Source organism: Oncorhynchus masou, chromosome 1, assembly GCF_036934945.1.
Source record: "Oncorhynchus masou masou isolate Uvic2021 chromosome 1, UVic_Omas_1.1, whole genome shotgun sequence".
Taxonomy (NCBI): domain Eukaryota; kingdom Metazoa; phylum Chordata; class Actinopteri; order Salmoniformes; family Salmonidae; genus Oncorhynchus; species Oncorhynchus masou.
In genome coordinates, this window is record NC_088212.1 from 44,755,812 (window position 1) to 44,777,056 (window position 21,245).

The following is a 21,245-nucleotide window of genomic DNA, read 5'->3' on the forward strand; positions in this document are numbered from 1 at the left end:
GAGTCTCTGGGCTTAGTGTGGGTATTGGAGGGGGACCTGTTCCCAGCAGTGTCTTTCAGGGCTTTTGCGAAGAGCCTGACTCTGTTCTTGCTGAGGTGCACATGGTCATAGAAGTGATGAGGTTGAATGTCCTAGTGATGCACCAGATGCACCTTTGTCAGAGTGGAACAGGCCTGTGATACCTCTGTGTTGATGGTGTCGATGACTCACGGATGATTCTGGCTGAAGCAAAATCTTTGGTAGCCACTTGGCTCAGAGCTCTGTCCAGGTTGTCCTTGCATGCTGTCACGTTGTTTGTCCTGGAGTAAATATGGATGTGTTCTGCCTCTTTCAGACGCTCCTCTGAGAGCAACTCCATGGCAGTGTATGTGGTGGGGAACCAGAGCTTGATGACTCTTTCCTGGCAGTGTGGCCGGGCTGGTGCCTAATGACCTCTTCCTCCAGCTCCTCTAGCTCTCTCTGCAGGTCTTGCAGGAGGCTGTGATCGACAGTGGTGGCCAGCATCTCTCTCAGGCGACGCACTTACATCCTGAGGGCCTGGTTGTCCTCCTCCAGTTCTCTAGTGGCTGACTGTTGCTCCCTGATGTCACTGGGCTGCTGATTCCCCTGAGTCATCAGGCTGGTGTCTTCCTCTGTCAGCTTGGCTGCTTCTGCTCTGGCAGGTCAATGATTTCTCCCTGAACTCAGAAAAGTCTCTTTCCAGAACAGATAGACTTTCTGAAAGATTTGATGTCGGAGGAGAGTCTTAGAGAGACGAGTCTGCTGTCAGGGCTTGGAGGGGTTGTCTTCTCCTGGATTGTGATCTGTGGAGAGGCTGCTTGCTCCTTTGCTTCTTCTCTTAGGGACTATAAGTCTTCCTGGAATTTCCTCAGGCTGTTTTCCCTGGACCATGATGGTGCCGATATGATTAACGTTAACGGTGAGGCAGGGGCAGTTTGTCCTCATTAATTTGTCCTCATTAATTGTTATCTTTTCAATGTTTTGGGTATTTCGTGCACAACAGGGTGCCAGGCTGAGGGGCTCTCAGTATGAAATAAGAGATTTATTGTGGTTTTCTTCCCCTATAGTATTGAGAAGTCTGCCACCAAGGTCTCGGGTGATTCTCTCCTTACTTTACTTTTAACATTTTTCCTTTGCCTTTAAGAGAGCAGACATCTCTATGGTATATAATCTCCATTTAGATTTTCTATTGCTGATTTCTTTACTAGCTCTTTCCAAGCTTGCTCAGCTTTCTTTTTATTTCAGTTCACAGATCAAGTATCTCTCTCTCTCTCTACCTGGAGAGGATGTGGGCATGACACGTAGCAGTGGGGTAGTTACCGGGGACAACAAGCCCTTCTCTGTGTGTCGCGCCAGCCCCCCTTTCATCAGCCTGCCCTGACCCGCGAGATGGGAGCTGGAGATTACAGAAACGGGGAGGGGGGGGGGGACAACAACACACCAACACACACATTCTGAGAGCTAGGGTCTATCCCCTTCCTTCCTCCTTTAAGGAACACTGTGCCTCTCTTCTGCCTGTGTTTGTTTAGAATAGAGCCTATAACCTTAGAGAGAAATTCTCTCTCTCTCTCTCTCTCTCTCTCTCTCTCTCTCTCTCTCTCTCAGGGCGAGCTGGGAGCCCCTGGTCCTAATGGAGTGCCCGGGCTCATTGTGAGTATAAAAAGCCATGTGACATGTGCACTCTTAGAATTAAAGTGTTCCAAAACTGTCCCCATAGGAGAACCCTTTTTTCTTTACAGGTAGAACCTTTTTGGTTCCAGGTAGAACCCTTTTTTGTTTCCAGGCAGAACATTTCATGGTTCCATGTAAAACCCTCTGTGTTTCTAGATACCACTTTTTTTTCTAATTGTGCACCGTCACTCTCTGCTCCACTGCACTCTCTAGGACACTGATTGGTTTGGGGATGCCTGTTTATAATTAAGCAATAAGGCCTGGGGGGGGAGATATATGGCCAATATACCACAGCTAAGGACTGTTCATTTGCACGACGCAACACGGACTGCTTGGATACAGACCTTAGCCATGGTATATTGGCCATATAACACAAACCCCAGGGATGCCTTATTGTTATTATAAACTAGTTACCAAAGTAATTAGACCAGTAAAAATGACTGTTGTGTCATACCCGTGGTAAACGGTCTGATATACCACGACTGTCAGCATTGCAAGGCTCGAACCATGCAGTTTATAATTTGACTTGTTGATGATAAACAGATAAATATAAGTCCCAAATTTTGACATATACTCTTGCTCTATCATTCAACATAACTACTGTATACATATGTTAGGAATGTGCATGACATAATTGTCCTACAGCTGTAGGTCTGCATTTCCGTCAACAGTGTTCTAAGTGTGTGTTCTGTGTGTTGTTGGTGGCAGGGAGACATGGGTCCTTTAGGGATGATGGGTTTGCCAGGACCATGTGGACTCAAGGTAACTGACCTACTGCTTTACTCACGTCTACTGTACATGCTGTTACAAAATGTTGTAAATGTAATACAATGCAGGTGTCATAATCTCAAGAGGGGTTTCTCTCGGCGCAACACCAGGCCTGTTTGCTCATCAGTGATTGGTTCAATTTCAGGGGGTACCAGGAAATCCAGGAGAACCAGGACTGAAAGGTGATAAGGTGATCTGAATACCTCATTATTAGCCTACTGTACGTAAATAAACCATCAGATCAAGTTATGCATGCCAAATAGTCTCGTCCACTAGCTGGCTCTCTGGGGAGGAGGTTACATGTGGTAAAACTACAGATATCTCTAGAAATCTGATTCAGGAACAGTTTAAATACTTTCCGAAGCCTACAAGATGACACTCATCATCAATCATTGCAAATTTAGAGCTTGGGCTTGCTATGTGCTCCATGTATCACATATATGTATAAGCTACTGAGAAATGTGTGCTTTTCTTAGTAAATATGCACATATTTGCTGAGCACAGCACGTGTATAACAATGGCAGATCTGCACTCGACAGGTCACCAGATGACATCCCTAGAGCTGCCTACTGGGCATACTGGATCTGCCTCATGCCCACAGCTGGCTATAGTACTCATCAATAGAGATGAGGATTTATAGTGTACATTTGTTAGTGTATTCTTAACCTTCTAACCTCTCATTCTTCAGGGTGAAGTTGGTCTTCCAGGGGAGCAAGGAGAGAATGGATTCCAAGGTGACAAGGTATTTCACTCCGCTACCACCTGACAGATGGTGTTGTTTGTCGTCTGAGTCTTTGTGTCTGGGTTTTAACTGTGGATAACTTCTTTTCACAGAAGTGCTCTCATTGTTTTACAGGGTATCCAGGGTTCACCTGGGTTGCTAGGTGTTCAAGGGAAACCAGGGCAACAGGTGAGTCCATTAACCTGTCGTGGCGTTGGATTGATTAATGTGACGACTGCTGTTCATCGAATGATTAACTGTTCATAATTACGTGATTAAATTAATCAGGTAATTATTAACTCAGTAACCTGGGGCACCATGGGAAAGTTTGGCTTTATTGAGATTCTATTTCCCAAATTAACTCAACGAATATCAGAATATCGATTTTACAACAGTTACTAATTAATTAATTTCCTCTACAGTCTCATTCTGAATGTCGCATAATCTGGGAATCTGCACAAAGTCCAACTAAATATGTCCACAACAATTGAGAAGATTATTTATTTACTAACAAGCTAAAATGATAAATAAGATACACATACACATAGTGTAGGCTATTGATTACTGATGGTGACACTTCTGTTGTTACCGGGTGTAACTCTGATTGTCCACACAATAGTAGTGTCCTTTCTCTTAGTGGTCTTGTTTCTCTCCCTTGTTCTGAAAGAGGGGTCTTCTGATGATGGCTAATCAGCCATATAAGTGGTTCCAGTGTGGGAATGAAAGCAGTGTAGACCCATGATTCCTTGGAGAGAATAACCGGGTGGTCCTGCTTGAATTCACCCTCTTAGACACAACTACTCAACCCTAGCATAGATTGTTAAAAGGTTCCTTTGTCGCCTTCAACCTCGTGTTGCGTTTTGGGGTTACAACTAATCGAACCTTGGCTGCAGCTCGTGGTCACCTAGTCATAATATTTATTCTTAACTCACATGTTTTATACCCTAGGGTCAGAAATGGGCAAGTTCTCTGGGCGTAACTAGTTACGAGGCAAGGTCTATATTTTACTCAGATCCAATTTAGACAACTAACTTTCACATTTAATCTTTACAAAAACATTATCTTTGATCTGGACATTTTCCACACAACGTACATTATGCAAACATCTGGTACATTGTGAAAACTCTTCAAGTTACAATGTTTTCATTATAATGTCGTCATTTAACTTTTAATAACATTAAATAGAGACCTATCTGTGTACCTTGGACTATGTAAAGTATTCTACTAGGTTATCACTTTTGAAATCTCTCCCCTAGGGGGTGACCGGTGACCAAGGACCTGATGGTATACCTGGCCCTCCTGGCCAAGAGGTAAGGATCTGTGTGTGGGTGGAAAGATTACACATGACCTATATCAAATCAAAAGTAATTTCTCACATGCCCCAAATACAGCAGGTATAGATAGACCTTACAGTGAAATGCTTACCCACAAGCCCTTAACCAACTAGGCAGTTAAGAAAAAAATAGGTGTTAAGAAAGTATTTACTAAATAAACTGAAGTAAACAATAAAAAATGACAAATAATTAAAGAGCAACAATTTTAAAAAATTACAAAAACATAATGAGGCTATATACAGGGAGTACCGGTACAGAGAAACAGGTTAGTCGAGTTAATATGTACATATGTAGAGGTAAAGTGACCATAAGTAGGTAATAAACAAAGAGGAGCACCAGTGTAAAAATGGGGTGGTGGTATTTGGTTAGCTGTTCAGGAGTCTTATGAATTTCGGGTAGAAGCTGTTAAGAAGCCTTTTGGACCTAGACTTGGCACACCGGTACCGCTTCCTGTGTGGTAGCAGATAGAACAGTCTATAATTAGGGTGGCTAGAATCTTTGGCAATTTTTAGGGCCTTCTTCTGGCACCGCCTGTATAGAGGTCCTGGATGGCTGGATGCTTGGCCATAGTGATGTACTGGAATGTACGCACTACCATCTGTAGTGCCTTGCGGTCAGAGGCCGAGCAGTTGCCGTACCAGGCGGTGATGCAAACTATCAGGATGCTCTCAGATGTAGAAGTTTTGGAGGATCTGAGGACCCATGCCAACTTTTTTCAGTCTCCTGAGGGGGTCCTTCTTTTTCTGTAGTCCACAATCATCTCCTTTGTCTTGATCATATTGAGGGAGAGGTTGTTATCCTGGCACCACACTGCCAGGTCTCTGACCTCCTCCTTACAGTCTTTCTCATCGTTGTCGGTGATCAGGCCTTCCATTGTTGTGTCGACGGCAAACTTAATGATGGTGTTGAAGTTGTGCTTGGCCATGCAGTCATGGGTGAACAGGGAGTGCAGGGGGGGGACTGAGCACGCACCCCTGAGGGGCCCCCGTGTTGAGGATCAATGTGGCAGCTGTGTTGTTACCTACCCTTACCACCTGGAGGTGGCTCGTCAGGAAGACCAAGATCTAATTGCACAGGGAGGCATTTAGTCCCAGAGTCTTTAGCTTAGTGATGAGCTTTGAGGGCACTATGGTGTTGAACGCTGAGCTGTAGTCAATGAATAGCATTCTCACGTAGGGGTTCCTTTTGTCCAGGTGGGAAAGGGCAGAGTGGAGTGCAATAGAGATTGCGTCATCTGTGGATATGTTGGGCCGCTATGCAAATTGGAGTGGGTCTAAGGTTTCTGGGTTAATGGTGTTGATATGAGCCATGACCAGCCTTTCAAAGCACTTCATGACTACAGACGTGAGTGCTATGTGTCGGAAGTCAATTCGGCAGGTTACCTTGGTGTTCTTGGGCACAGTGACTGCTTGAAACATGTTGGCATTACAGACTCAGTCAGGGACTGGTTTAAAATGTCAGTGAAGACACTTGCCAGTTGATCATGTCCTGGAGTACATGTCCTGGTAATCCGTTTGGCCCTGCAGGGTTGTGAATTTTGACCTGTTTAAATGTCTTAATCACATTGACTACGCAGATCATGCTCACACAGTCGTCCGGAACAGCTGATGCTCTCAAGCATGCTTCAGTGTTGCTTGCCTCGTAGCAACCATGGAAGGAATTTACATTGGGAAGAAAAATGATGTGAACCCTTGAGAAGTACCTGGAATTCTGCATAAATTGGTCATAACATTTTATCTGATCTTCATCTAAGTCACAACAGTAGACAAACACAGTCTGCTTAAACTAATAATGCACAAACAATATTTTTTCATGTCTTTATTCAACACGCTGTGTAAACATTCACAGTGCAGGTTGGAAAAAGTATCTGAACCCTTGTATTTAATAAAATGTTGACCCTCCTTTGGCAGCAAGAACCTCAGCCAAACGTTTTCTGTATTTGCGTATCAGACCTGCACAACGGTCAGTAGGGATTTTGGACCATTCCTCTTCACAAAACTGTTTCAGTTCCACAATATTATTGGGATGTCTGGTGTGAACCACTCTCGAGGTCATGCCACAGCATCTCAGTCGGGTTGAGGTCAGGACTGACTGGGCCACTCTAGCAGGCGTATTTTATTCTACTCAAGCCATTCTGTTGTTGATTTACTTCTGTCTTTTGGGCTGTTGTCCTGTTGCATCACCTAACTTCTGTTGAGCTTCAATTGGCAGACAGACAGTCTTACATTCTTCTGCAAAATGTCTTGATAAACTTGGGAATTCCTTTTCTATCGATGATAGCAAGCTGTCCAGGCCCTAAGGCAGCATGGCAGCCCCAACCCATGATGCTCCCTCCACCATACTTTAGAGTTGGGATGAGGTTGTGATGTTGGTGTGGTTTGCCTTTTTTTCTCTCCACACATAGTACTGTATGTTTCTTCCAAACACCACCACTTTAGTTTAATCTGTCCACAGAATATTTTGCCAGTAGCGCTGGAACATCCATGTGCTCTTTTGCGAACTTCAGACGTGCAACAATGTTTTTTTTGGGACAGCAGTGGCTTCTTCCATGGTGTCCTCCCATGAACACCATTCTTGTTTAGTGTTTTATGTTTTGTAGACTCATTAACAGAGATGTTAGCATCTTCCAGAGATTTCTGTGAGTCTTTAGCTGACACTCTAGGATTCTTCTTAACCTCATTGAGCATTCTGCACTGTGCTCTTGCTGTTATCTTTGCAGGACGGCCACTCCTAGGGAGAGTAGGAACAGTGCTGAAATTTCTCCATTTATAGACAATTTGATTTACCGTGGACTGACATTTAGAGATACTTTTGTAACCCTTTCCTGCTTTATGCAAGGCAACAATTCTTAATCTTAGGTCTTCTGAGATTTCTTTTGTTCGAGGCATGGTTCACATCAGGCAATGCTTCGTGTGAATTGCAAACTCAAATTTTGTGAGTTTTTTTATGGGGCAGGGCAGCTCTAACCAAAATCTCCAATGTTGTCTCATTGATTCGACTCCAGGTTAGTTGACTCCTGACTCCAGTTAGCTTTTGGAGAAGTCATTAGACTAGGGGGTTCACATAATTTTTCCAACCCATACTGTGATTGTTTAAATGATGTATTCAATTTAGACAACAAAAATACAATAATTTGTGTGTTATTAGTTTAAGCACACTGTGTTTGTCTGTTGTTGTGACTTAGATGAAGATCAAATCAAATTTTATGTCAAATGTTTGCAGAAATCCAGGTAATTCCAAAGAGTTCACATACTTTTACTTGCCACTGTAGCTCGTCTGGTAGGCTTGTGTCACTGGGCAGCTCAGGCTTTGTAGTCTGTAATAGTTTTCAAGCCCTGCCACATCCGACTAGCATTCATCAATCACTGCAAATTGTTTGTCGGAGGGCATAGCGGGATTTCTTATAAGATTCTGGGTTAGAGTCCTGCTCCTTGAAAGCGGAAGCTCTGCCCTTCAGCTCCGTGCGGATATTGCCTGTAATCCATGGCTTCTGGTTGGGGTATGTACGTACGCTCACTGTGGGGATGATGTCATCGATGCACTTATTGATGAAGCCAGTGAGTGATGTGGTGTTCTCCTCGATGCCGTCGTAACAATCCCAGAACATATTCCAGTCTGTGCTAGCAAAACAGTCCTGTAGCTTAGCATCTGCGTCATCTGACCACTTCCGTATTGAGCGAGTCACTGGTACTTCCTGCTTTAGTTTTAGTTAGTAAGCATGAATCAGGGGGATATAGTTATGGTCAGATTTGCCAAATGGAAGGTGAGGGAGAGCTTTGTACGCATCTCTGTGTGTGGAGTAAAGGTGGTCTAGAGATTATTTTTCCTCTGGTTGCACATGTAACATGCTGGTACAAATTAGGGTAAACTGATTTAAGTTTCCCTGCATTAAAGTCTCCGGCCACTAGTAGCGCCACCTCTGGATTAGCATTTTATTTTTTGCTTATGACCTTATACAGCATATGACCTTATACAGCATATACTGATCCAGCATTGGTTTGTGGTGGTAAATAGACTGCAAAAATATACATGAAAACTCTCTTGGTAAATAGTGTGGCCTACAGCTTATCATGAGATACTCTACCTCAGGCGAGCAAAACCTCGAGACTTCATTAATATTTGATTTTGTACACCAGCTGTTATTGACAAATAGACACAAACCACCAGCCCTTGTCTTACTGGAGGCAGATGTTCTATCTTGCCGATGCACGGAAAACCCAGCCAGCTGTATGTTATCCATGTTGTCGTTCAGCCACGATTCTGTGAAACATAAGATATTACAGTTTTTAATGTTCCGTTGGTAGGAAAGTCTTGATCGGAGTTCATGCAGTTTATTATCCAATGATTGCACGTTGGCTAATATGACTGATGGTAGAAGCGGGTTACCCACTCGCCTTCGGATTCTTACAAGGCACCCCGACCTATAACTCCTATATCTCAGTCTCTTCTTCATGCGAATGATGGGGATTTGGGCTTTGTCCGGTGTCTGAAGTAAATCCTTTGTGTCCAACTCGTTAATAAAAAAATCTTTGTCTAGTACGAGGTGAGTAATGGATTATATTCAACCTGTTCTCTGGTTGTCCACAGGGTTTCCCAGGAGACATCGGCCCACCAGGTCACAATGGCCCTGAAGGCCCAAAGGTATGTATACTGGCACTATCTTTCTGCGTATCTAGTAGTGTACCATTGTCTTATATCCGATGGTGCGATGATTCTATCTTCACACAGTTCATGGCAATGCGGTCGGTAAGAACGACACCATTTGTTTTAAAACATTGGCTGTGTACTTAAAAACCTCTTATGGATAGGGGAGACGCTAGCGTCTCAACTGGCCAATTGCTGGGGGAAATGCAGAGTGCCAGATTCAAATAAAATGCTATAAAATTCAAACTTTTGTTAAATCACACATGTAAGATACTCAATTAAAGCTACACTCGTTGTGAATCCAGCCAACATGTCAGATTTTTAAAATGCTTTTCGGCTAAAGCATAAGAAGCTATTATCTGATAGCCTGCACCATCTGCACCAGCAGTAAACAAAGGAGCTAGCATAGCAGGCGCTACACAAAACGCTGAAATAAAATATAAAATATGCATTACCTTTGACGAGCTCCTTTTGTTGGCACTCCAATATGTCCCATAAACATCACAATTGGTCCTTTTGTTCGATTAATTCCGTCCATATATATCGAAAATGTCCATTTATAAAGCGCGTTTGATCCAAAAATAAACAGCTTACAAAAACTTAACGTCACTACAAAATATTTCAAAAGTTGCCTATAAACTTTACCAAAATATTTTGTAATATTTACCAAATTACTTTTGTAATTCAACGTTAGGTATTTTTAAATGTTAATAATCGATGAAATTGTAGACGGGGCAATCTGTATTCAATACAGGAAAGAGCGGGGCGGCAGTGTAGCCTAGTGGTTAGAGCATTGGACTAGTAACCGAAAGGTTGCAATTTCAAATCCCCGAGCTGACAAGGTACAAAATCTGTCATTCTGCCCCTGAACAGGCAGTTAACCCACTGTTCCTAGGCCATCATTGAAAATAAGAATTTGTTCTTAACTGACTTGCCTAGTAAAATAAAGGTAAAATAAAAATAAAATAAAAAAAGAAACCAGCACTGCTTCTCACATCTTACGCAACTCACAAAGTGTCCCCAGTTCCGAGTTGGCCTACTTCTTCATAACACAAATAACCTCAATCATATTCCAAAGACTGGCGACTTAAAGTGGAAACGGTAGGAACTGAAAATAGGTTCCTATAAAATATCCAATGGCAAAGACAATATAGGGTACAGAGAGGGGGGGAAATCTCATCAGTTAGTCCTCTGGGTTTTGCCTGCTACATAAGTTCTGTTATACTCACAGACATGATTCAAACAGTTTTACAAACTTCAGTGTTTTCTATCCAAATATATGAATAATATGCATAATATGCTTATATTCTTGGCATGAGTAGCAGGAAGTTGATATTGGTCACGCAATTTATCCAAAAGTGACAATTCTGCCCCCTAGCTTTAAGTGGTTTTAACATCCTCATTTGGCGTAGTCGGCTGGATCAAGCACTTCTATGAGCAAGTGTTGAGAAGTGGTCTGGGAGGTTCAGTTGGTTTTTAGTGAATACAAAGAACGGTGGGTGGCAAAGAGCAGGCGCATGGACCTTTGAGGCCTTTTCTGGGGACTATGGTGACTGCTGGGGACCAGTCCTGTTTTACTGCCAGTGGTGCATCATGGATAGCAACATGGGTTCCTTATGCAATCTAACATTCTGTATCATTCTCCTCAGGGGAAGCCAGGGAACAGAGGATTACCAGGGCCTAGAGGAACTGCTGGACTAGAGGTGGGATTGTCTTTAGTGTTCTGTATTTACTAAACATGTCAAGATTTAGTCTTACTTTGGCTATGTATGTAGAATGTATGTAAGAGATAAGACAGAAATCTGGCATTGACACATAGCCCAGAGAAAATACAAAGTGTTTTTTTTATGCATAGTGCTTTTGTCCCTGCCTTGACCCTCTGTCTCCATATTGTTTTCCAGGGTGATGAGGGGCCACTGGGACCACCTGGGTCAACAGGACCAGAGGTGAGTGCTAATTGGACAGCTCAGAACCAAAACAAGGAAGTCAGAAAACACAATATGGGTCACTCAGCACATGAAAACACCCAAATGTTCATCTCCACCATCAAAAAGCCTGTTTCATAACAATGGCACTTCAGAATGGGAGGCAATTTGCTGCAGTCCGTGTTTAAATCCAGCTGAATCACTATGATCTGGTTAGCTACATACCAGCAGCACTTGGCTTGCTGTCAGTCTATTGTGCAGAAAATCTATTTTGATAGATGGCTCAACGCTTATTGTGCATTTGTGGCAACGGTTTGGTCAGTAAAATTGCTGTGCTACCACCACATGGTGCTCATCTGTGATACAAAAACAACACCATTGGAAGAGATGGGATTATAAAAAACAAAGCTTTATGGTTTTAAACCAATGAAAATAAAGTCACTCATTTATGCACCTAGTCAGCTATCCCAGTTAGAGAATTATGATTTCTTTGAAATAAGAAACTGTCCAAATATCTGCTTCCTGCATTCATTTTTAAAGTTGTTGCTTTTGGAACGCTGCCATTTTGCTAAACACTGATAGTAAATGTCAAGCCTCATTAAAATACTGAACATTTTATTTAAAAAAACGTCAGTTGGAATGGCTGTTGTGAAATGATAACTCTTCGATCTCTCTTGCCTAATATTTTGTGAGCTTGTTAAGTCAAACTCCTCCAACGTAGACAGATAGATTTCCCATTCCTTACTCTAAATAATCATAAACATCTGGATATCTATGAGGATAGACTCTCTCTTTCTCTTCTCCTAGATCCATTAAGCTAGGTCTGAAAGCCAAACCTCTGATTGTGTCAGTTAGTGTTTGCATCCCAAATGGCACCCTATTCCCTATAAAGTGCACTACTTTTGACCAGGGGTCTAGTGGCCCTGGTCAAAAATAGTGCACTATATAGGGAATAGGGTTCCATTTGGGATGTAGACAGTAGCCTTGGATTCCACCGTACTGCATCTTCCTGCAGAGACATCCAATTTGCATCCATCATAGCCTGAATAGAGAGTTAATCTGGAGTCACCCGAAGTTCATACATCTGACTAAGCACATTAAATAACAGAGGATTCTAAACTGCCATCTTCAAAAGATGGAAACCACAACGAACTGAATATACTGATTCAATATAACACATAACACATTTGATCCAATTATAGTTTAAAGGCCCAGTGCAGTCAAAATGATGTTTTCCTGTGTTTAAATATCATAACAGCTGATGAAACTAAGACTGTAACAGTGTGAAGAAATGTGATCCGTGTTATTTCCTGATAATTGCTGGTTGAAAATGCAATACAAGACCTTCTAATCAGCAGGTTTGCATGCACAGAAAGTTTGCCTTTCCATGATGACATCAACATGCAGGAAATTGGTTAATAGGCCAATTCCAAACCTCTCTGCCAATTTCTCCTCCCCACTCAGACCACTCCCAGACAGTCCTAGCAAAGTTCTTGCTTGAGAAGTAGTTTTTTGGTAAAAAAAAATATTTTTGCCCATTTTAAAATGACTTAAATGTAAATGTAATGTAAATGTAAGTAGCTAGGTTTCCATACAATTGTCGACAGATTTTCAGAATATTCTAAAATCTGCATTAAGAAAACATTTGCATTTTCCCACCAGTGCTGTGTTTCCACCAAACTGTGTGCAATGAGGTAGTGAACACAACATTTTCTTATTCGCTTTTGTTTAAATTTTTTTATCTGAAATTCAATGTGTTTCCATCGCATTTTCAACACTAAATCAAATCAAATCAAATGTATTTATATAGCCCTTCGTACATCAGCTGATATCTCAAAGTGCTGTACAGAAACCCAGCCTAAAACCCCAAACAGCAAGCAATGCAGGTGTAGAAGCACGGTGGTTAGGAAAAACTCCCTAGAAAGGCCAAAATCTAGGAAGAAACCTAGAGAGGAACCAGGCTATGTGGGGTGGCCAGTCCTCTTCTGGCTGTGCCGGGTAGAGATTATAACAGAACATGGCCAAGATGTTCAAATGTTCATAAATGACCAGCATGGTTGAATAATAATAAGGCAGAACAGTTGAAACTGGAGCAGCAGCACGGCCAGGTGGACTGTGGACAGCAAGGAGTCATCATGTCAGGTAGTCCTGGGGCATGGTCCTAGGGCTCAGGTCCTCCGAGAGAGAGAAAGAAAGAGAATTAGAGAGAGCATATGTGGGGTGGCCAGTCCTCTTCCGGCTGTGCCGGGTGGAGATTATAACAGAACATGGCCAAGATGTTCAAATGTTCATAAATGACCAGCATGGTCGAATAATAATAAGGCAGAACAGTTGAAACTGGAGCAGCAGCACGGCCAGGTGGACTGGGGACAGCAAGGAGTCATCATGTCAGGTAGTCCTGGGGCATGGTCCTAGGGCTCAGGTCCTCTGAGAGAGAGAAGGAGAGAATTAGAGAACGCACACTTAGATTCACACAGGACACCGAATTGGACAAGTACTCCAGATATAACAAACTGACTCCAGCCCCCGACACATAAACTACTGCAGCATAAATACTGGAGGCTGAGTTACCAATAGTTTTGTCAGAAAAACTGGTGCATTAAATTGCAAATGTGCCGACTCTGGTCTTGGCACCTGCGCTCCAGCCAGCAGTTTGCAGATACAGTGCAGGCGGCTAGTATACATGATGAGATTAGAATGGATAGGTGCAAGAATGTTTTTATTTGTCATACAGTAGTCAAGCATTGACCATCATGTCACCAGAATAAGACCCCCGGAGCATCAAGCTCATCACCGTGCAGTTTCACCACCCTGTGAAGTTCATCATAACTTACATCTATAGCCCAATACAGTAAATTGCATTGTTTCCCAAGTCATGGTGGCAGGATGACACACCATACCATTGTGTGACTCCAAGTTTACAGCGACATGTGCAAATATTAATATAATAATCATCATAAAGGCTTTTCCATCGCCATTTATCGCATGGTACATTTTACAGACACAAAAAGTTCCCACCGTGTCAAACGAACAAATTATCTGTTGGCATTTCTGAAAAAGTATCCAAAGTTCCTGTTTCCATCACAGCTGTCGAGATTTATTTTTTTATGCGGTATGACTTTACTCTCATAAAAACTGTGGATGGAAAGAAACCTAGTTAGTAAAGTACTTATTTGTTACCCAGAAATTATTTCATATTATTGTAAAAATGTCTGCATTGGGCCTTTAATACTGTAACGCATTAGGGAACTTTGATGCTGAATTGTTTATGAGTCGTTGAAAAATATAGAGTGGGATAGGGACGTTTCTACTCTCGGCCAGGAAAAAGGCTTTAGCAAAAACCATACAAAAGTATCACAGATTTTTTTGCATGTTAAACTTTGACAATAGCGGAAGACATTCCACCAAATTTGTATAAAAGCTGAGTGCTTTGTTGGCGCTCTTAATAACCTTTTGGAATGTTTTCTTATCACTCATTCTAAATAATAAAGACATTAATCATGTCACACACTGGTTTCAGGAAGATAAGACAGTATACGAATTAGTCCATAAGGGGACACGTCTTGGACACACAATGGAGGTGTATGAAAGCATCATTGCAAACTTCCTCATTTGCAAATATCAATTCAGACACACATCAAGTCTTGAATCTAGGTTCTACTTACCGTATTATGTGTAGTAATGTAGATTTGGTAGTAGTGACTGTAAGGTACAATACTGTGGTTCTACTTACAACACGACGGTAGTAGGCCTGATTACCAACAACAACGAGGCAGCCTACAAGGAGGAGCCAGGCACTCTGACGGTGTGGTGCCAAGTAAAGTCTCCCTCAATGTTAGCAAAACAAAGGAGCTAATTGTGGATTTCAGGAGGAACCAGGCTGGACACGCCCCCATACTCAACAACGGGGCCGCCATGGCGTACATATCTCAGAGATGATTAATGTCACGTGTGCTCCCTCTCCGGCCTCTAGGTCACCAGGCTCCTCGTTATGACGCACACCAGTCACCATCATTACGCACAACTGCGCGTCATCAGACTCACCTGGAATGCATCACCTCCTTTATTACCTGCCCCATATACAGTTTAAGTCGGAAGTTTACATACACCTTAGCCAAATACATTTAAACTCAGTTTTTCACAATTTCTGACATTTAATCCTAGTAAAAATTCCCTGTCTTAGGTCAGTTAGGATCACCACTTTATTTTAAAAATGTGAAATGTCAGAATAATAGTAGAGAGAATTATTTATTTCAGCTTTTATTTCTTTCATTCCCAGTGGGTCAGAGCTTTACATACACTCAATTAGTATTTGGTAGCATTGCCTTTAAATTGTTTAACTTGTGTCAAATGTTTAGGGTAGCCTTCAATAACCTTCCCACAATAAGTTGTGTGAATTTTGTCCCATTCCTCCTGACAGAGCTGGTGTAACTGAGTCAGGTTTCTAGGCCTCCTTGCTCGCACACACAGTTCTGCCCACAGATTTTATATGGGATTGAGGTCAGGGCTTTGTGATGGCCACTCCAATACCTTGACTTTGTTTTCCTAAAGCCATTTTGCCACAACTTTGCTTGCAAGTATGCTTGGGGTCATTGTCCATTTGGAAGACCCATTTGCGACCAAGCTTTAACTTCCTGACTGATGTCTTGAGATGTTGCTTCAATATATCTACATAATTGTCCTGGCTCATGATGCCATCTATTTTGTGAAGTGCACCAGTCCCTCCTGCAGCAAAACACCCCCACAACATGATGCTGCCACCCCCTTGCTTCACGGTTGGGATGGTGTTCTTTGGCTTGGAAGCCTCCCCCTTTTCCCTCCAAACATAATGATGGTCATTATGGCAAGACAGTTCTATTTTTGTTTCGTCAGACTAGAGGACATTTCTCCAAAAAGTACGATCTTTGTCCCCATGTGCAGTTGCAAACTGTAGTCTGGCTTTTTTTATGGTCGTTTTGGAGCAGTGGCTTCTTCCTTGCTGAGCGGCCTTTCAGGTTCTGTCGATATAGGACTGTGAATATAGCTAATTTTGTACTTGTTCCCTCCAGAATCTTCACAATGTCCTTTGCTGTTGTTCTGGGATTGGTTTGCACTTTTCGCACCAAAGTAAATTCATCTCAAAGAGACGCGTCTCCTTCCTTAGCGGTTTGACTGCTGCATGGTCCCATGGTGTTTATACTTGCGTACTATTGTTTGTACATATGAACGAGGTACCTTCAGGTGTTTGGAAATTGCTCCGAAGGATGAACCAGACTTGTGGAGGTCTAAACAAAAAATTACTTGTGTTAATGCACTAAGTAGATGTCCTAACTGACTTGCCAAAACTATAGTTAGTTAACAAGACATTTTTGAAGTGGTTGAAAAACCAGTTTTAATGACTCCAACCTATGTGTATGTAAACTTTCGACTTCAACTGTATGTCACTCCCTTTGGTTCTGTTTATTTTATCAAAACACTCACTCCCTGAACTTTCTTCCCGACTCTCCGTGCACATCGTTACAGAATGACACATCACCAAACGGAAGCATCAGGGGGTGATTTTTATTAGATTGTTTTGTTTTTGGAGGTGATATCGGATCCGGGTGTCCGAACCGGAGCTACCTGGGAGGCCTCGGCTGGTTTGTTGGGTTCTCCTGCCTCAACTGGCTCGACGGGTTTCCATACATCAGCTGGCACGATAGGCTCCCATGCCTCAGTTGGTGAACAGGTTCCCGTGCCTTGACTGAAGCAACCGGGGAGATCTCAGCTGGCTCATCAGGCCCTCACGCCTCAGCCGGTTTGTTAGGTTTCTGTCTAAGCGGAGGCGACCGGTCACAGAAGCAGAGGCGACCGGTCGCACACCTGTCACCATCGTTATGCGCACCTGCGCACCATCAGACTCACCTGGACAGCATCACCTCCTTGATTACCTGCAGTATATATGTCACTCTCTTTGGTTCCTTCCCCAGGTGTCATTGTTTTTGTTTAAGATTCATGTCTATGTGCTGTTAGTGTTTCTTGTTTGTATTATGTTGTGGTTTATTTTATTTTATTAAAACTCACTCCTTGAACTTGCTTCCCGACTCTCAGCGCACATCGTTACAATTAATTATGTAACCACATGGACACCGTGGTGAAGAAGTCACGACAGCGACTCTTCAAACTCAGGATTCTGAAGAAATTCAGCCTGTCCATGAGGGCCCTCAGTGTTCTACAGGAGCACCATCGAGAGCATATTGTTAGGCTGCGTCACAGCCTAGGGTGGCAACTCCACCACTGTGAACCGCAATGCGCTTCAGAGTGTGATTCTTGCAGCTGAACGCACCATTGGGTGCACACTGCCTGCCCTACAGGACACCTACAACACCAGGTGTTGCAGGAAGGCCAAGAAGATCATCAGGGACCCCAGCTACCCAAGCCATGCCCTGTTCTCCCCACTTCAATCAATCTGACACGGGTAGTACAGGAGCATCATCGCAAAAAACTGGAAGACTGGCCAATAGTTTATACCCTCAGACCATCAGGCTGCTGAATAGCCACCACTAGTCAGCTACCTGTTCGCCCCTCCCCCTACTACTCCCCATATGGATTTTCTCCCCCCCCCCCTTTAACAGTCACTACTCTGCCTCCCCCCAATGGACATTTATTTATTCATCACTGCAACAGTTGTTATGATGTGTATATTACTGCTATTTCTATTTAGACTGTTTTTCTTATTGCCATTTTCATTATTTTATTAAAATTAGTCCTTCATGAGCTCGGAGTCTAAGATTTTCACTGTACCCTGCAATCACACCTGCAACCCTGTACATGTGACTATTAATCACTCTGAATCTGATGAAGTACTGTACTATGGTTCATGTTTGTCTTCTGTTCAGGGCAGACCTGGAAGGCATGGATTCCCGGGGGAAACAGGAACCGAAGGATTGAAGGTCAGATCCTATTAAAATGATGCACCATTCAACTGGCTGAGTGTCTCTCTCTCGCCATCTGCCTGAGTCTATCACTATCACTGTCGTTAAACATGGTCTCCCATGCTCTCTCTGCCTGTTTCTCTTTGTCTCTCTTGGCCTGTTTCTCTCTTTCTGTCTCTCTTTATCCCAACCTGTAAAGTCTTATTTAACTGTGTAAATTTGACATACATTTTCTACTACCAGGTGAACTGCCCTCTCACCACATTCTCTCTGGCTGTTCTGAGCTTTAAAAAGGTCTGAATCTGTTGATTCAGAATTAAATGAATGAAATGCTAATTCTGTCTTCTGCTACAGGGTGAGACGGGAATAACTGGAGAGGTCGGAAAGCTTGGAGAGAGGGTAAAGGCTTCTCTCTCTCTGTCTCTCACTGTTTGTTTACTTTACTCTGTGTGTGTGTGTGTACTGTGTACTCGGAGTCTCTCTCTCTCTCTGTTTGTTTACTGTACTCTGTGTGTGTGTGAGTTTGTGTTTTGCTTTTGCCCCACTGCTCCAAAGGGAATGGTGTAAGTACAGGACTTTGACTGTCTTTTCCTGTGTTGCTGTCTATAGGGACTTGTGGGTTTTATCGGGCCTAATGGGGAGACAGGCCTAGCAGGAGAAAAGGTTAGATGTGCATCTTTACGTTAGACATTACAGGAGGACTTCTCATGTCATATATCTTATGTTGCCATATTGAAAGAGATTCTGATTCATATATGTTATTGTTCTACTTTCCCAGCGTGCTAAACTGGTTGAGATTATGCTATTGCAGACAGTTGTAATCTGGTTCTAATGAAGCAATTTCAACCAGTTTTGCCTGCTGGGATTGCTTCCTGTTGATGTCTTGAGATTTACAGTGCCTTCAGAAAGCTTCTTGACTTTTTTCACATTTTGTTAAATTGAGATTTTTGGGTCACTGTCCAACACACAATACTCCATAATGTCAAAGTGGAATTATGTTTTTCAAAATGTTTAGAAATGTATTTAAAAAAATGTCAAGCTGAAATGTCTTGAGTCAAAGTATTAAACAACTTCAGAAGTACAAATGTGCTTAACTAGTCACATAATACATTGCAGGAACTCACTGTGCAATAATAGTGTTATGTGATTTAAAATGTAAAAAATACATTTGAAAAAAGCAGACATTGAATATCCCTTTGAGTATAGTGAAGTTATTAATTACACTTTGGTGTATCAATACATCCAGTCAATACAAAGATACAAACAAAGGAAAACACTTTCAAACAGTTACAGAGTTTAATGGCTGTGAAAGGAGAACACTGAGGATGGATCAACAACATTGTAGTTACTGCACAATACTAACCTAAATGACAGAGTAAAAAGAGGGAAGCCTGTACAGAATAAAAATATTCAAAAACATGCATCCTGTTTGCAATAAGGCACTAAAGTAAAACTGCAATAAATGTGGCAAAGAAATAACTTGAACCTGATAACAAAGAGTTATGTTTGGGGCAAATCTAACAACACATCATTGAGTATCACTCTTCATATTTTCAAGCATGGTGATGGCAGCATCATGTTATGTATATGCTTGTCACGGCAAGGACGACGGAGTAAAAATAAATGGAATATAGTTAAGCACAGGCAAAATCTTAGAGGAAAACCTGGTTCAGTCTGCTTTCCAACAGACACTGGGAGACAAATGAACATTTCAGCTGGACAATAACCTAAAATTCAAGGCCAAATATACACTGGAGTTGCTTACCACGATGACATTGAATGCTCCTGTGGTGGCATAGTTGGCATAGTTACAGTTTTGACTTAAATAGGCTTCAAAATCTGTCAAGATTTGAAAATGGCTGTCTAGCAATGATCAACAACCAACTTGACAGAGCTTGAAGGATTTTAAAAATAATAATGTGCAAATATTGTACAATTCAGGTGTGCAAAGCTCTTAGACTTACCCAGAAAGATTCACAGCTGTAATCACTGGCAAAGGTGATTCTAACATGACTCAGGGGTGTGAATACTTATGTAAATTGATTATTTCTGTATTGAATTTTCAATAAATGTGCAAATAATTCTGAAAGCATGTTTTCACTTTGTCAATTTGGGCTATTGTGTGGCGATGGGTGAGGGGAAAAAAAGAAGATTTAATCCATTTTGAATTCAGGCTGTAACACAACAAGGTGTGGAATAAGTCAAGGGTTATGAATACATTCTGAAGGCAATGTAACTATTACTCTGGGTTTCCCCTGAACTTGTGACCTGACTAGGACTAACTCCAGGCCCAGAGTTTTTCCTAGTCAGGTCGTGGTCAGGAAAAACTCCTGGCCTTACTTATGTAATACAGGGTTCTTATAGTTATGCTTGTTTTCCCAGGGGGACCGTGGGGAGATGGGCTTGCCTGGACCACCAGGGGAAAAGGGGGCGATGGTAAGGAGTAAGTCTGGACCCCGTCTGTCTTCCAAGGGGCATTCAACTCTATATGGGTCGGGTAATGTTCCATGTGGGGGTCTAGGGTTAGGACAGGGTGTCATGTGGGGGGGGCTTGGCGATAAGGAATGGGGTACTAAGATAGGTATCACTGAAAAAGAGTTATGTATTGAGCTTGTATAACTTGTATGAAATTACGTTTTTGTTAGGTCATACTGGCCGACTTCATATTGAGATGAACTGTAGCGAGAAGAGTATTTATGTTGGATCTAAGTGTGCAGAAGTTTCCAAATAAGTTATTTTTATATCTAATCTCAATTACAAGCCTCTCAACTCAATACCCAATATGGTAAAAGCAGAAACATTTGCTTACACAGCTGAAAGACAGCTGGAGGTGCCATATTGTTTGCATCTTCAGGTAACTGCCAAAATAATGGAAACAGTGAGTGATACAACGTATATTGAAAGCAGGTTCTTCCACACAGGTGTGGTTCCTGATTTAATTAAAAGCAATTAATATCCCATTATGCTTAGGGCCATGTATAAACATTTTGGGCTGGCCATTATTTTGGCCATTATTTTGACTGCCATAGCTATGCCCCCATAGTATAACAATGCCCCCATCCACAAGGCACGATTGGTCACTGAATGGTTTGATAAGTCACCAGATCTCAAACCAATTTAACACTTATGGGAAATTCTGGGGTGGTGCCTAAGACAGTGTTTTCCACCACTATCAACAAAACAACAAATTATGGAATTTCTGCTGGAAGAATGGTGTCGCATCCCTCCGTAGAATCTATGCCAAGGCGCATTGACTCTGTTTTGGCTAGTGGTAGCCCAAGCCCAATTA

At 42.3% G+C, this 21,245-nt stretch overlaps 1 protein-coding gene across 1 annotated transcript in view; it reads left to right on the top strand.

Moving 5' to 3' along the window:
- LOC135545104 (collagen alpha-1(XXVII) chain B-like) overlaps positions 1-21,245 on the top strand; it is a 144,044-nt gene that overhangs the window by 88,719 nt on the left and 34,080 nt on the right. Inside the window, exons 14-26 of the mRNA XM_064972744.1 lie at positions 1,606-1,650; positions 2,380-2,433; positions 2,585-2,629; positions 3,128-3,181; positions 3,296-3,349; positions 4,417-4,470; positions 9,082-9,135; positions 10,788-10,841; positions 11,040-11,084; positions 17,921-17,974; positions 18,311-18,355; positions 18,566-18,619; positions 20,339-20,392. Coding sequence (XP_064828816.1) covers positions 1,606-1,650; positions 2,380-2,433; positions 2,585-2,629; positions 3,128-3,181; positions 3,296-3,349; positions 4,417-4,470; positions 9,082-9,135; positions 10,788-10,841; positions 11,040-11,084; positions 17,921-17,974; positions 18,311-18,355; positions 18,566-18,619; positions 20,339-20,392 — 666 coding nt within the window. The remainder of the gene's footprint in view (positions 1-1,605; positions 1,651-2,379; positions 2,434-2,584; positions 2,630-3,127; positions 3,182-3,295; positions 3,350-4,416; positions 4,471-9,081; positions 9,136-10,787; positions 10,842-11,039; positions 11,085-17,920; positions 17,975-18,310; positions 18,356-18,565; positions 18,620-20,338; positions 20,393-21,245) is intronic.